Source organism: Gasterosteus aculeatus, chromosome 8, assembly GCF_964276395.1.
Source record: "Gasterosteus aculeatus chromosome 8, fGasAcu3.hap1.1, whole genome shotgun sequence".
Taxonomy (NCBI): Eukaryota; Metazoa; Chordata; class Actinopteri; order Perciformes; family Gasterosteidae; genus Gasterosteus; species Gasterosteus aculeatus.
Window position 1 is genome coordinate 10456612 of NC_135695.1, and position 16154 is coordinate 10472765.

Sequence of the window (16154 nt, forward strand, 5' to 3'; positions counted from 1 at the left end):
ACATCATAACTCAGTTGAGTAGAGTTATTTTTAGGCCCCCAGGAGGAAACATTGTCTGTAGGCCAACTACAGCAGGCCAATCTACAAGCCCACCAGGATCGCCTCAAGGCTCAGGATTATCAGAACTGCTTAAAAAGGTCACTGAGAGGCTTCCATTTCTCATGGGAACACGCATTTTGATTATGGACCAAAAATAAAAACTGGCCGAGGGACCAGCACCAGGAGCAACTGCAAAACGGGTTGTTGGCTGAGCACATTACATCAAAGCCAAAAGTAGAACCAGGGACATTTCCTCTTATGATAGAGAGTCACTTTCTTTGCTCGTCGTTCAATGTGTTATGTGATCATGTGTTTCATTAAGTTACTTGACAAGAGAAATACTGTGCCACGTCTAGAGTGAAAGGCAGACTGTAATTGACCATTACCTACAGGCACTCCTAAAGAGTGGATAAAGTCCTGATGTATGTGGGGTCCCGTTCACAGTGGTACATTATTCACACATTGATTAATTTTAGCCTTGAAGTTGTGACCCCTGCGTGACAAATGACAAGCCGCCGGATGTCATAAAAACACACAAGATAGTGGTGATAAAATGTTAGAGACCCCTCAGCTCTTAAGTAGAGACGGAAGAAACCGGTGCCAAGGACACCACTTAACAAGGTCCAGAGGGTTCTTACGTTGGTGGAGGAACAGGAGGTGTAAAGATGCCGCGGCAATGTCATATTAAAGACAGATATTTGTGAATTGAATTTTCTAATAAATCTCGCGACAATCACTGAGACCATTTGATGGTATGTTTGATTTTCATTCCTCACCAACGCTAATAAGAGATAATTACATAATCGTATTGTAATGCAACTACTAGACACAATGAGAGCTTTGGTTCAAAATGTTAAAGTGTAGCACCACTTCCCTGCAGCACTCTATGGAGACTACAATAAGGACCTCACCTGTTATGGTACACGACAGCAGTATAAGCTTCTTTAGCGAAATCTCCACAGCTCGACTTCCCAAATATCACCTGAGGGACAAAAGAAATACTGACAATAAGATAGTCATGAAGATAATGAAACACTGAACCATCACCATGTGTCAACGTGTATTTACCAAGCGCATGTTTGCTTATGTACATAGTTGTAGGAAAATGCTGCGCTGTTACATGGCACAGCATTGCCATAGAACCTCACATCCTAGTACGAAATAACAAAAGCCCTCGGTTGTCCACACAGCAACATGTCGTACCGAAATGGCCGATTATATTAAGGTACAGTTGATTTCTTGTCATCGTGGCGTACCGGCATTGCGTTGCTTGGATCCTCTCCATTCATGAATTGCACTTTCACTGTGATGTTGCGGGCGGAGCCTTGGCGGTTGGCAAAGTTAAGACTCTGAGGGTTTACATACAGCAGATTCCTAAAAGGCAGACATGCAGGCACAGAAAACACAGGGCACATCATTAAGTCATGTCATTTAATGAAGTGCAGAAAAAAGACAATCCATGACACGGCATGGTTAGTGTGCACAGAATAGGTATAAAGATACTTTATTTAGTGTGTCAAAAATAATATAGAAATAATAACAAGAGGTTGAGCGATCATCATCAAGAGATTAATTTATAAATTCAATGCAATAAATTCAAATTGCATTGTACAGTTGATTTATTCTGCCTCACAACTTGACAGTTAAACACATCAACTCGTTAGCAATTGTTTAAAATACATTTTGTTAAATATAATACTTTAAGCAATCAGGGGATTTTACAATCCAGATCAAAAACACTAAAGGGAAGTGGGAGGAAACTACATTATCGGTGGTGCAAAGTCCCTCGGGATCAGCCGACCAACCGCAGTGACGTGGTGGAGTCGCTGGGGGACGGCCCCACAGAGACCACAGCTGGAGCCACAACTGAAAAGGAAGCGTGGGAATCTCTTTGGTCTGATTATTAGACTCATTCCCTTCCTCTGTTTCTCTCTATCTCGCATGAGCTAACAATAATAATGGCCGCTTTAAAGTGGCTTATTGAGTTTGAAAATAAATAGAGCCCAGGATGACTTCACAGTGGAACATCTGAAATCCCCATAAAATCCAGTAAGACGGTGTCACATGTTGGTCAGTCCGTCCCATCAGATTCATCCTCGGTTAATCAGAAGACAAAGCAAACTCTCTCCCAAGAGGTCACCCAATGGACTGTTAACTGTACGATGACGGCTACCCGCCTTTCCCATTCGGAGAGACCGGAGGCTACATGAGAGGACTAAGTCATGGTTCGCAGGCTCAACACAAAGATCAGGGTGTGTTTCGCTCCAGTAGGTCGGCTAATAAAGTCCTTCTCCGGTAATTCAGAGAATGACGGGGCTGTTTTCTGCGGTACAGTCATAGAAGCTGCTGACCCAGCACCCCGTCCCCACTTCACACTGATTTTGAACACACTTTTAAATTAATACAGAAGAAGTGAAGAATATGTTCTGAATTAAGTTTAAGAGGTTAAAAAAAGAGGTTACAATTGGATCAACAGCATCTTAGATTATCCCTAAATTCAGTAGAATTTACCCCCCTTGTGTCTGTTTCTTAAAAGCACAACAATATCTGAAGAGATAAATTTGAAGCACAAAACACTACTAAAGTGGTGTAAAGTTGGCTTCTTACACCACCATCTTACACCTAATCTTACATGCTAATAAACACACAGTTCATGACAGACCGACCTCAGCCAATTAGGTGCTACAGTAGCGAGTGAACGTGACATTTATTTTAACCTTGTGGTTAACAAAAGGATGCTGTGGTGGAAGGTATCCACGCAATGCAACAATGGAACAAAGAACCTACTCACAACACGTTTGGAGCAGTTTGCTAATCCGGAGGTCAACATGAGGGGGGAACATTGCATGGTATTGCAACTGTTACAAAAGGTACAAATACGACATCGCAGAGATAACTGATAGTAGAAGGATATAATCAGTACGGCTAATCAGTATAACAGTGTGGACAGTAAACAAAGTTAGCGTACGCAGAACGTGGACAGATATCCTGTCATTTAAATAGACTACTAAGGTGGTTCAATGCTGATTTGAACCAGATCTTTACTTGTACGGAACATGCCGGCCCCTCAGAGACGGCCCCCAGCTAACCCTGTTAGATCCGAACCCAGATCCTCCTCTCTGGTAAGCCACAAAGCGAACTACTGTGCCGCCATGACAGATCCTGAATATCAGAACGAGCTTTATGCTGATCAAGCAAATTCCTCTCACATTCACCCATTCAAATGTTTTCTTTTCTATGGGACCCCCTCTTCATGCTGTCAATGTCAATAAAACAGCCGTCCCTCATCAGAGGGCCGAGCCCCCTCCACTGTATGTGCCCTGTGTGGGCCGTAGTGCCAAAATGTTTCCACATTAAAGCAAAGCCAAATATCTCTGTAACTTCTGCTACTTGTATAGTAATGTCATACTCATTTCCTTTCGCATTCAGTGCCTGATCAGCTAGCTGCAAACAAGGCATTTGTTTTTTTTATCTACGTATTGAAGTGTACAAAACTAAAGGCAGCAACTGCATGACATGAAAATTATCCTGACTAGAAGGGATTTTTCCTATTACATAACGGCACACAATTACTTTAGAATACATGCAGTAATGAGTGCAAAAGTATGAATATTTATGTTTCAATTAAATACTACACCAAGTAATTTCACTGATTGCTTCCTCCTCCCTCCCCGGCTCAAAAGTAGATTCACCAACCAAAATTTCAGGTCCGCGTTAAAACAACTTACTAGGAACTTCCCATAAAGATTATTTTTAACGACACAATGGAATGATCCCTTCCAAGTTGAAAGCTAATCAGTTGACTATACATTCCGCACCTACGTTTTAGTGGTAATGTAAAAAAAAAAACATCACACAACGCATAGCGAACTTGACATGGAATGACGGGGTTGGGCAATAAAACCAAGATGATGAGTACACACTGTCCAAACTCTAAAACATCATTCATGCCCAGTAGCTCAACTCTGGCACATGTGACAGCCCCCCCAGGAGGGAGGGGGAGAGAGAGAGAAGGGAGGGAGGCGGGGGGAGACTGGTGCTGGGCTGATTCAGCACCATGCTAAATCAAACCCAGCAGCATTAATTACACACAGCATTATCAATCAGAGCAGAGAGCGTGCAGCCTTATACGGTTTGAGATTGATCGGTCTGACAATCCATCACAAACCTGTGGTGGGCCATTGTTGGCTTTCTGCTGATCAGCTAAAGCTCTGCACCACAGATGGAGAACGGGGTAGGGTGTGGTTTGGAGAGGGGATTTGGGTTAAACGGGTAGTAGAGAAGGGGAGGGCGGGGGGGAGGGGGGTGCATGTCATTTGCTCACTGCTGTGATTTGTTTGTTCAGGAGAGGGAGGGCTCCTGTGTGGGATGTGGGAGGAGGTGGGGATACGGGAGTTAAAACATAGTAGGCTTTAATGATCGGCTAATCCCCACCACCCCTCCTCCTCTACTGTGAAGGCGGTATATAACACAGGGCAGCCTGCTGCTCTCCCTTCATTTGAACAGCAGAAGAAGTCTGGGTCACGGGCCGAGAGGGAGAGAAAAAGACTGTTGAGCAGAAAACACCGGACTGGACGAGAAAGTCGCGATGAAGCCGCTTTGCCTGTTGCTGCTGCTCGCAAGTGCAACTGCCGCCACCCCTCTAGGGTCCTCAGGTGGCGAAAGGCACCCCGACCCGGCCCCCAGGGCCCCCGCCACGGCAGCAAGCCCGACCGAGGAAAAGTCCCGCTTCGCCATGCTGGACGACGTGCGTCTGCTCGCCAACGGCCTGCTTCAGCTCGGCCAGAGCCTCCGAGAGTTTGTCCACAAGACCAAGGGCCAGATCAACGACATCTTGCAAAAGTTGAACATTTTCGACCGCTCTTTCTACCAGCTGTCGGTGGTCACGTCTGAGATCAAGGAGGAAGAGGAGGAGCTGAAGAAGACCACCAGCTTCTTGAAGGCCAACAACGAGGAGATCAGGAACTTGTCGCTGGAAATAAACTCCAAGATCAACGGCATCCTTCAGGAGCGCACGCAGCTGCAGAGCAAGGTGGGGAACCTGGAGGAGCGGCTGAAGGGACTGTCGCAGAGCTTCATGCCCGTCGATCAGCTAGTGGAAATCTCCACCCTCAAGGTAAGCGGCTCCTTAGTCGGGTTTGCGGCGGTTAGCGGATGCTACGTGCAAAAAGCGAGCCAATAAAAAGTGCTTTTTATCTACTCGACTGATTTAAAACCTAAATGTAACTTCTAAAGCACTTGAATTGACCTGTTGCTATATTACAGCAGTGATTCATTGATAAAGAGTTGTATTGCTGTTTCCAACTCCACAGTAGAAATATGGACAAAAAAAACTGATATTCAACCTGTAATTAACAGTTTGTTTGATTCATGCGAGTTAACAGGAGCAAACCTTTGAAACATTGTAAAACATAACAATTTATTTTCAGGAAGTGATTGAATCTCAAGAGAAAACAATTACCAATCTGCTGGAAGCCGTGAAGGAGCAGCATGACCAGCTCGACAACCAGAAAACCAAGATTATAAACCTGGAGGAAAAGGTAGACGACTGTTCTGCACGAGTTTATTACATTTAGTCTTTAAAGGCCAAACGTCTGCCCTCAGTGAGCACAGGCTTTCTGGGGGAATAAAAAAGGGCAAACAGCGTTTTAATAGAGCTGAGAGGATTATTTAACATCATAGATTTATTTGCATTCTCTTGCAGCTAAGCTATGACAGCTTCCAAGACACAGTCGATAAACCAATGGATTTTGAGCCTGCAGCGCCTGATATGTTTGAATATCTAACAGGGAACTCAACTGACCTGGACGTCAATGGTAAAATGTATTAAATGTTAACAGCTATTCAAAATGTTGGCATTGATAGGAAACACTCAAAACAAGATTTGGGGACATTTCAATGCATTCATTTTCCTAATTGTGTTTCAGACCTCCCAATGGACTGCAGTGAGTTGTTTAACAAAGGAGAAACAAAAAGTGGAATCTATGTCATCAAGCCGAACCAATCAGAGCCATTCAATGCTTACTGCGAAATGGGTTCAGGTGAGTGAGACGACGGCGATCTGAGCTCTAAGTATGAGCAGCAATACTCAAGCACGTACATTCACATGGTGAGGTATCGGCAGTCATGCGTGTTTTTCCATCAAGAAGCAATAAACAAAAGCTCGTCAAGCCGGGTGGCCACAGCAACGGGTTATCAAAAAGGGCACACGATGTTTGTGCCTTGTGTATCGAAAGCTGTAGCGGAGGAACCAGCAACACTGCCACCTTGAGAAGGCTGTGTGAAAAGAAGGCTTCTCTGATTCCTGTGCTAAAGCGACAGTAACTTGACTTGAAATGCATTGCCAATCTATTCTGTAGATGGGGGTTCCACTGTCATCCAACGCAGGGCAGATGATTTAGTGGACTTTGACAAGACATGGGAAGAGTATGAGAGAGGCTTTGGAGATCTGGAAAGTAAGTACTTTTTTTTTTAATTCAGCATATGACATTTGACAAAAACAATACATATTTTGATTTATATAAGTACTTCCTGTAATACTTCCTGTATTGTCCGTTACACAGCAAATTCTCAAAGCACTTACTAGTACTTGGCCGAGACAGCCAGTCGTATTGTAGACACATCCCAGAGTAAAAGCTCCACATATTTTAGTTCCATGAATGATCAAACCTTACCGTTTGATTACGGATCACTATCAATACTAACAAATGTTTTAAAAAACTGTTCCTGGGAATTTCCTATTAGAGGAAATAAACATTTCAGAGGCTTGTTTCAAAAGACACATGAAATAACTACGTCCTAAGAAGCTCAAAACTGACTAATGTGTTCCGCAGAGGACTTCTGGTTGGGCTTAAAGAAGATCCAGAGCTTTACTCAGCAGGGAGTTTACATCCTGCGTATTGACTTGGATGACTGGAAGGAGGGGAAGCACTGGGCTGAGTATCGCTTCTCATTGGAGGGTGCGTCCAAGGGCTACACCCTTCACGTCAGCCACTTCTCCGGCGACCTGGCCGATGCCATGGCCAACAGAACCGGCACGAGATTCTCCACCAAAGACAGAAACGATGTCAACCACCGGAACTCCAACTGCTCTCGCAGACACGCGGGTAAAGACTGAGAAAGTATTCAGCAAAGGTCATTCTTATTAAGTTATGTTCACATACTGTAACGTATGTATCTTGTCCTGGTCGCTTTGGCAGGTGGTTGGTGGTTCAATGCTTGCAGAGAGAACAGCCTCAATGGAAGGTATCTGTGGTTGAGGGCCAAAGGACGCTCCATGAGAAGGAAGGGCATTTACTGGAAGCCTGGCACGGGGCCCTCATATTCCCTCAAGATGACCAAAATCAGCATACGACCAGACCCTAATGCCCAAAGCTTCAACTGAACCCCAAAGGTTGTCCCTTTTCTGACAATGCTACGGACATTTTCACAAAACATTGATCAAATCTAATGCTCAGCCAAAAAGTGAAGCACATTCTCAGTCTATCTGCATCATTAAGTTGATTGCTTGCAAACAGCGTTTTGTTGGAGGAAGGTGCTGACCAAACGATTTTCTGAAATTTGCTGGACCGCCGCGGTGATGCAACCATACCACGCAGGTCATTAACCTATCGGGTATAATCAGGCAAGGACAGTAGAATTGTCATTATGCAACATCTACAATCATTTGCAAAATGGAAATATTGATCAACATCCGCAACCCGACTCGGCGCTGACAGCAAAACGCAACAGTGCTGCAGTAAGAGAGGAAACTATGAGGAGCGATGACAAAGCGGTTATGAAAACGTTACTTGGCTAGAACAGAGAACTTGAATGTACACGACAGCTCCTATGTTGACAAAGCTATTTGAATGGCATATTATCTTTATGAAACTGTTAAATGTTTCCAGAGGGCATATGTATAAACAGGTTATTACATAAGGCACGCAAATTATACAAGTCAGTGATAAAGAGAAGCACCGCATCTCCAACAGCTCAAAAGGCGTCCATGCTGGTGAATTCTTTTTCCAATGCAGTGTTTTACTTTTAATTCATCCCTTGATTCATGGAAAACAATCCACAAAGCGAGGGCAATGTCATCAGTGAAATACTGTGCTAAAGTGGAGAAAGAAAGCTTTGGCAGCACAATGACGAGAGTTTTTTGCTTTATTTGTTCTATTTTTTTTTTACTTTGTAAAGTATTTAAACAATTTCACGCTATTATATGACTTATGCCGGTATTGTTAGAAAAACATAATTTCTGTGTATTTCCAGATTTATTGAGTCATATTGACTCTTGTTCATTATTACAATATAACCAACTCTACTGTAAAGGTGCCTCGTACGAATACGCCACCCTAATAAGTAGTTATATGCTCTATTATATAAGTAATATTTATGAAGTAAAAATAAAAATATTGTCTAAATGACAAACACAGCTATGTTTCTTTATGTGTGTTGATTTGTAACTTTGTATTGAACTTAATAAAATGTCCGAAGAAAAAAGGTTTAGTGTCCTGGTAACCCTGTTCAGGTTATCAATGACCTCAGAGTGTAGTCCACATACACTCAAATGACAATAACATTGAAGAATGAAACAACATTCATATCACGACTGTGATAACTATGATTTCCTTCCCCCCTCGTTCCACTAGCTCTGCCATTATTCAACCAGGCATCTGGTTGTCTGCAGACAAACAAGGCCTGTGGTAACAAGGTTATGTCAGCAGCAACAACACCTCCTGAAGTGACCTTTACAGAAATAGCCCTCGCTCAGACGGACTATGTATGCTGGCCCTTCAAAAGAAGTGAACATTAACGAGGCTGCGCCAGACAGCACACAGCAAAGCGGGATTAATGAACGATTACATTTTTCCAGCTTTCGGTTTAGTTTAGGCTTTGATAGAGGCCGTTGTCCTTCGTGGACTAAATGATTACTACAAAGAGTTTGCATTCGGCTCATGAAACATGGCATTTTCGCTATATTAACTTTTTTATCAATTTGTTTGCTTTTAATAAAAACATTTAAAACAGCGTCTGTTTTTTTTGTAACCTATTGACAAGATTATCCTGAAAAAAAATGATAAAACCAATACACACTCAAAATTGACTAAATAAAAAAATAAGAAACAAAGGCTCAATTTTCATTTTTTTCTCCCCTACCTGAATGTGTTGTTTGGTACATAGACGTCCCTGGCAGGGAACTCCAGGATCTCCCTGGTGGGGCGCACCCTGCTGTCTGGGTAAGGTTTGACCTGCAGAAGGTCAGGTGTCAAGCAATAGTGTGGGTTTTCTGGAGCTGGAGAAATATCCAATTTCAACTGGGCTGTGGTGACAGAGGGACAAGGGAGAGAGAAAAGCGGATGTATTTGTTAAAATCAGAAGAGTTTCAGGTTCATCTACTAACGGGATAAATAATGACTCGATTCAACGCGACTGTACCTGTGATAGGTCTGAGTCTTCTCAGCACTGAAGAAGGCCTCCTCATGTCAGCTAAGAACTTGTACAAGTCCTCATCACTGAGCCTGTCCCCCTCCTAAAACTCACATGTGCAACATAGAAATAGTTGATTCAAAATTGCAAAAGGAGAACTGAACATGTTAGAGAACATGTCCCTTTTCATCTATGTCTGTGCACTAAAAACATTGTATGTATGTGCGTGTGACCTGTTTGAAAAAGTTGGTGATAGTAAGCGTTGCAGGCCTAAATCCTGTGAGACTGCATGATTCGTCTCCACTGGTTGTCCTCTCCAGGGAACGCCTTCCCATGATGCTCGAGTTCCTCCGTTCTGACCATGAGCCTTTTCTCTCTGCACAGAGGAGGGCAGAAGGAACCACATTGGAAAAACTTAAAATTCTGAATATTGAGGGCATTTTCTTTTTTCCACGTGACAGAGAACATACATTTGTCTGATCTGCCTAGCAACAAAACAGCAGCCACCACAATCAGCATCAAAGATACCCTGTGGGGTTAAAGGTTAGACAAACACCAACGGTCAAACTGAAAATAACACACCAAGGATCAATACGGTATGATGTTTTGCTCTCTGTTTGAATGTTCCTTGCCCTGTTTGGTGTTGGCCCATGAGCCATATGCGTGCAATTATTTTTTCACAATTTATTTTAGAATATGTAGGAAACAGATCTCGCATCAGATCGGTACTCTGTATTACCCGACACGCAAGCACAGTAGGGCCGATTAGTCGACGTAATCAACGACGTTAGCACTCTTCAAACACAATATCAACACAATTACGAGAGATCTACTCTAGCATAATAAAAACCTACTAAAGCCTACAACGTGATAATTAAAGCTGCGTGTGTTTTTGTACTAAGCAAAGGCTCGTGCAGCCTCACGCGAAGGAGTCTGGACAGAGAGCATCCTCAACATGCTCGTCACTTGCTATTTTGAGTGACTTTTAAAACTTTATATGCACTTTCTCTTTACTTTCAAACGCATGTTTGCACTTACATTTAGTTTTACTATTTAATGTATCTATTATGATGATTAAATTTGTATTAACTTGTTACTCAGAAACATTTGAAGTTCAAAAAAGTTATTAGATGGAAATAAACGCCCACACATTGTAGCAAAAATGAATACATGTGTCTTTGTTTCCAAGCTCCTACACTGTGGTAAATAATCGTTAGATTAGTAGACTAATCGAAAATTAGTCGATTGATCGTTAGTTGCAGCCCAAAAGCACACCCATCGCTACCTGTGCCTGGTCTGAAAATACCTGACGGATACTCTATTGTTACAGTACACAAAGGGTTACAATCCTAAGGGAATGTCGGACCTGTGAGGCTCATCTCCAGCTCCGTATCTCTCTCAAGACTGCCAGCACTGTTCACAATGTTCATCAGGTGGATGGCGGTCCAGGCAAAGGGCATGCGGTAGCGACCAAGGCGTTGGCAGAACTGCTCCGATTGGCCACGGAGTTTCTCTAACTTCTCTTTATTCTACAGAAAAGAACATATTAAAAAAGGTATTAGCTTAAATTAAATAGTCCTTATACAAAGCTTGAATTGCTGTTTTTCTGTATCCACTCAGTTATTACAACTTGATTATAGATTGTACAACATGTACAGTACCACTACCAGTCAGACGCTTAGACACACTTTCCCATTGAATTGATGAGAAAATGTGTCCAAACTTTTGATTGGTAATATAGGTGATAATATAGTTTCCATTGTCATTACATTAGTCTGACTTAATGGATGAAAAGGAACATCATCATCATTATGAGTATTATTACAATTCACCTGAGAAGGTTTTATGTGGCATTTAACTCTCATTCACCCTGATCATACCTTGGCAGCATCTGACTCTTTGAAGACCATGTAAGGCTCAGCACACTCTCCAATATCTCCTTGCTGCAGAACCTTTTCGAGCTGCAGACAAAGCACAAGCATCCAGTTACCTCCCTCAGACACGGCAGCACAATGATCAAACGGGACAAAGACTGACCTTCGAATTGGGGCACTGGCCTGACACAACACTTTCTCCTGGAAATTACGTTTGAAAAAGTGGCTGTCAAACTGTATTGGAGGACTATTCAATGGATCAGCTTTCCCAAGTAGACCGTGTAGAAGACCAGTAGAAAGCGCTTTGTATCTTCAAGAACCCTCACGGTTTACACACTGAGACATATGATCTATATATTATCTGCTGAAACAGACTTGAAAAGTCACAGGAAAATGTATTAGAACTGTCTCACCTTGATGACAAGGAAGACATCCTGAGAAGGGTAGGAGATGGAAAATATGGCAGAGCGTGCGAGCGTGGAGATGGCCGCCGTCTGAATGTGCGGACGAAGCATCCCCTTCGTCTGCTCGGAGTTTAAGTCGAAGAAAAAGTTCTCCGATATCTGAGGGACACAACTGGTGAGTATAACATACAAATGAAATGTGACCCTTTATCCATACCGTGACAATCATTACTGTGCTACAGGCTGCGGTACAGCAACCTGATTTATTCCTTGTGGTGGCTGACAAACATGATAACATTTCCGTAACAAATAACCCACTTGTTAAAGTGATGGAGCTGCTGTGCAGAGCAGTATATATGAGAGATTTACTTATCAAGGCAACTGCTACCCTCTAGTGTTTGTCAGCCAAAGGTAAGTGGAGTGAACAAGCAGTGGACGATCTTCTTCAGATAGATACACGGTTACAGTTCATGATTTAACGGTGTCCTTATAAGAATAACAGGGCCAGAACATAAAGTTTAATTGTCCACTCATCAAATTCGTTTTGGCCTCCCAACAATTTTAAAGGTTTGCAGAAGTGACACAAACAACTCAGGGCTGAGGAGGCACTGAAGAAAGCATAACAGCTTACCTTTTTCTTTTCCTTGACATCGTATAAGGCCAAACTAGCAAATATCGGTTCAATTTCGATCTCAAACCTTCAAGAGGAGAAGAAAAAGAAGTGGGTCAGCAGAAAGCAGCAGTTAAATAGAAGAGTTAGAGGCCTTTTCTTTCCTCTGAAAAAGGCTGTCCACTACTTACTTCAAGGACAAGCACTTGACGAGTAGCCTTTGGCCAAAGTGTTCTTTGGGTACTTCAGGCACACAGTGACGCTCAATGGGCTCCTCCTACACGCTCGCAGATAAGGCCACATGCAAAAACAAAATCAGCGAAAAATGTTCAACACAACTATGAATATCCACACAATGAAGAAACAAATGCATTCATTAAAAAAGAAGACGACATCCTAGGACTGGTTTAACAAACACAAGATTAAATCCAGTTCCTTAGCCCACAAAACTACGCCAAATTACAAAATGCACGTGTGATGAGGACTCGCAGAAAAGCGCTTCGGCTATATGAAACGGGTAAAGTCTACCTCGTCGAGGGCGGGGTGCAGGGCAAAGAGTTCGCGGTGGCGGTTGGCCTTGCGATGCTCTTCGTTGTGCCTGTCGATCTCCTCATTGGGGGCGCGGTCGAGGAGGTGAGGGAGGAGGGCATCGGGGAGGGAGTTCTTCAAGTCGAAGATGCTGCAGGCCCAGCTTCCACGCGGGGTGTCGTCTATCGACATGGACCGCCGCTTCAGGTCATCCTGCAGGAGACAAGACACACACAGAACGGCGGTCGTCTGACTATCTTTTTTTCCCATCCATCTGAAGTAGAGATTGGACCACTGTATGATTAAGTACCTGGTCATCCTGGTAGCTGCTGCTGTCTGGCATCTCATCAGCTTCAAACACTTGTTTGGGCAGGCCTTTCTGACGCTCCTTCTGCTTGTCCAGAGCGTTGGGGTTGAAGCCTGTGCCGAGCTTGTGGTATCTAGCGGATAAAGCATTCATGCGCTTTAAGTCACTGCTCGATGTAGACAGAACATTTTACAGCTATAATAATTCCACACAGTGAAGCCTTACTTTCTATTGACGACGGCCCAGTCTTCTGTGTAGGATCTGACGCAGTCTCTAACGTGAGCATCGGTGTCTCTGAAACCAGACACACTCAGTCAAAAGGGGTTTATTTGAACAGCAGGAGTCCCACTTTAAAGGCATTAGTCCTCGTGAACAAAGATGACATCAGTCTGATCTTATTTAATCTTGCTGGTACATCCTGCAGCGACGCACACTTTGCCTCTTCTGTCATATCAAGAGCCAAAGCTACAGGAAGGAATGACATTTAGTGCACGGACTGAACAGCGTCATTTAGAAAAATATCTGAAAGTTCTTTGTCTTTTCCTGAAGCCACTATAACCTCCAAAAGTAATTACAGAAAAATAAAATTATAATAAGACACAAAAACACCATTTGGTAATTTCCCTAGATAGAAAGTTACTGTATATAGATATGCTTATATGCTTAGTTTACGTTACTTTAACGCCTTTTATGCAGCATCTAACACAAAGCAGAGGAACCGGAGAGAAATGCCAATGTGCCATTGACTTCAATAGAGGCCGCTGTGGCATAAAACATTAAACAACTTAAAAATGTCAATGTTCCCGTTCAAATTCAGAGGTATATACTATCTATAATATATTTACCTAGTGTTTGTTTGTTTGCATCAATTCAAGTAAATGAATGTTTTAATTAGAAAAGGATAGCGGCGACTTAAAACTCCTTCTACAAACTTTCATCTTGTGGTTCCCTGCGGATCCAAGCAACTTTAGTTGACATATTTCATTTGTTCACTTGTTTGCGGCTGCAAACAAATGTATAACCGAAACATTGAGATTCACATCGTGTGTTGCTTGTATTTTAACTGTCGCTACCACCTTGAGCACATCCACTACACAGCTCGCTCACCCTTCCTCCGGGACAGCTTGCGCGACTGTGCGACACTCCCTGGGTGTGTGGATGACCTCAATATCATCTGGGGGGAACTCGATCAGATCTCTCAGGGGGCCGGACTCCACGATGGGAGGATGAGTGATGAGGTACTCCTCAAAATCCACTGGCTCCACCGCCTCTGTGAGGGGAACCTGGTGGACGATGAGAGGGGGAGATCACATTACATTACATTACATGTCATTTAGCTGACGCTTTTATCCAAAGCGACGTACAATAAGTGCATTCAACCATAGGGTACAAACTCAGGAGAACAAGAAACAAGAAAGTGCAATTTCCTCAAATAAGCCAATTTACAATTTGCTATAGATGAGTGACGTTACAAGTACAATTTAAGTGCTACAATTTGCTAGTCTTTAGTCGAGATAGAGTCTGAAGAGGTGTGTCTTTAGTTTGCGGCGGAAGATGTGAAGGCTCTCTGCGGTCCTGATGTCTTCAGAGAGCTCGTTCCACCATTTCGGCGCAAGGACAGCAAAGAGTCGAGATCTAGTCGAGTGTTTTGCTCTCAGTGAGGGAAGCATAGATCACAAGCATAGGGAAGGGGAAGTAGCTTTGTTACCTCTTCAGTTCTCCTGTCTGCTCCTATTCTTATTTTATTATGTACACGCATGTCTTGGCAAAGTATTCAGAGTCTAGAATATGGAGTATTTCTGTTATTTGCATTGAGAGGACAGTTCTAGCTCATGGGTTATCATTCCAAACCGGAGAACCACTTCTAAAAAAAAAGAGCAAATTTCGGATTTGGGCAAATGCTTTGACCTGTCATCAAGCTGAATCAGGCTTAGACTAATCGTGTCTCTGGCCCTACTATGCGTTTGAAAGGACAAACCCAGGGGGAAATCTCCGTTTCAAAAGGTTCAGTTTAAGTGTGTGAAGTGTGTGAAAGGTGAAAGTGTGCGTATGTGTGTACAGATTTTAATTAAAAGCCAACTATAGCCATAATTAAGGAGGAGAGGGGGAGTATTTGCTGGCGTTGTGGTTCTGGGCTACTTAGGGACAATTCGCACTTAACCTTTAACAAACACACCATCTGGCCTCAAACATTTGCAATCCTACAAACACTGCAGTAGAAGTTACATGTGGGGCAGCTAATGGTCAACAACAGCTGTGCACACATTCTAATAGTCAAAAAATGACATCCTTGTGAAGTATATAGCAGTGACCGTGTGGCCATTTGAGATAATGGGAAAGAGTATCTCAACTGTTGACAGCTTCGACGCTGTTATTAATGTTGCTGTTTCAGAATATGCAGTGGCAGCAGCCGTCACACTCGTATGATGACCAAAGACGGGATAACAGGCTCCTGCCATGAAACGCTCTTGAGACGACTCACATTGTTGCTTGTTGCGGCCCCAACGTTGAGGTTTTTGAACAGTTGTGGGGACCCCCCATACTGGCCAGCTATCTGCTTCCTGACCTCTGCTGCCACAGTCCTGCAAACAGAGGAGAGACGGGAGGGTGTGAGGAGGGAGGAGGCGAGAGAGTGAACACGGTCCATCTAAAAGTGTGTGATGATCCACCAACGACACATTGGTTGGCTTAGTTAGCGTGTTATTAAACCTGAAAATCACAACAATACAGTACGTAACAATGTTTGGCCATAATACCCTTCACAGTGTGAATGTCTTCAAATACATTATGCTTTTAAAGATCAGGCAACATCATTTTTTTTCTGTGTCATTTTGATCAAAATAATATTTTACACCCGGACGGAGAGGAGAGAAATAACAACAATCCACTGAACCCACCAGTGGTCACCAAGCTCTTGCTGTTCGACAACTGCTGTTGCTGCACGGGTCCTTTAAATCACAGAAACCGCCAAAACCACTCAG

At 43.2% G+C, this 16154-nt stretch overlaps 2 protein-coding genes across 31 annotated transcripts in view; one reads left to right on the forward strand and one right to left on the reverse strand.

Moving 5' to 3' along the window:
• Positions 1 to 16154, reverse strand: part of dock7 (dedicator of cytokinesis 7) — a 41072-nt gene that overhangs the window by 22662 nt on the left and 2256 nt on the right. For all 30 annotated transcript variants that reach the window (XR_013468592.1, XM_040183395.2, XM_040183394.2 and 27 more), the window contains exons 2-16: positions 15656 to 15755; positions 14281 to 14456; positions 13399 to 13467; positions 13177 to 13306; positions 12867 to 13079; positions 12530 to 12615; positions 12360 to 12426; positions 11738 to 11887; positions 11331 to 11411; positions 10817 to 10979; positions 9684 to 9826; positions 9460 to 9553; positions 9181 to 9343; positions 1296 to 1413; positions 951 to 1021 (exon numbers count right to left, since the gene is read on the reverse strand). Coding sequence is in view for 29 of the 30 variants with exons in the window: in XM_040183395.2 (XP_040039329.2) it covers positions 951 to 1021; positions 1296 to 1413; positions 9181 to 9343; positions 9460 to 9553; positions 9684 to 9826; positions 10817 to 10979; positions 11331 to 11411; positions 11738 to 11887; positions 12360 to 12426; positions 12530 to 12615; positions 12867 to 13079; positions 13177 to 13306; positions 13399 to 13467; positions 14281 to 14456; positions 15656 to 15755 (1824 nt within the window). In the remaining variant the exon portion in view is untranslated. The remainder of the gene's footprint in view (positions 1 to 950; positions 1022 to 1295; positions 1414 to 9180; positions 9344 to 9459; positions 9554 to 9683; positions 9827 to 10816; positions 10980 to 11330; positions 11412 to 11737; positions 11888 to 12359; positions 12427 to 12529; positions 12616 to 12866; positions 13080 to 13176; positions 13307 to 13398; positions 13468 to 14280; positions 14457 to 15655; positions 15756 to 16154) is intronic.
• On the forward strand, positions 4317 to 8455 carry angptl3 (angiopoietin-like 3). Its single transcript, XM_040183398.2, has 7 exons — positions 4317 to 5155; positions 5469 to 5579; positions 5744 to 5855; positions 5967 to 6080; positions 6399 to 6494; positions 6873 to 7145; positions 7239 to 8455. Exons 1-7 carry the CDS (start codon positions 4628 to 4630, stop codon positions 7421 to 7423), a joined length of 1419 nt encoding a protein of 472 aa, XP_040039332.1. The 5' UTR covers positions 4317 to 4627; the 3' UTR covers positions 7424 to 8455.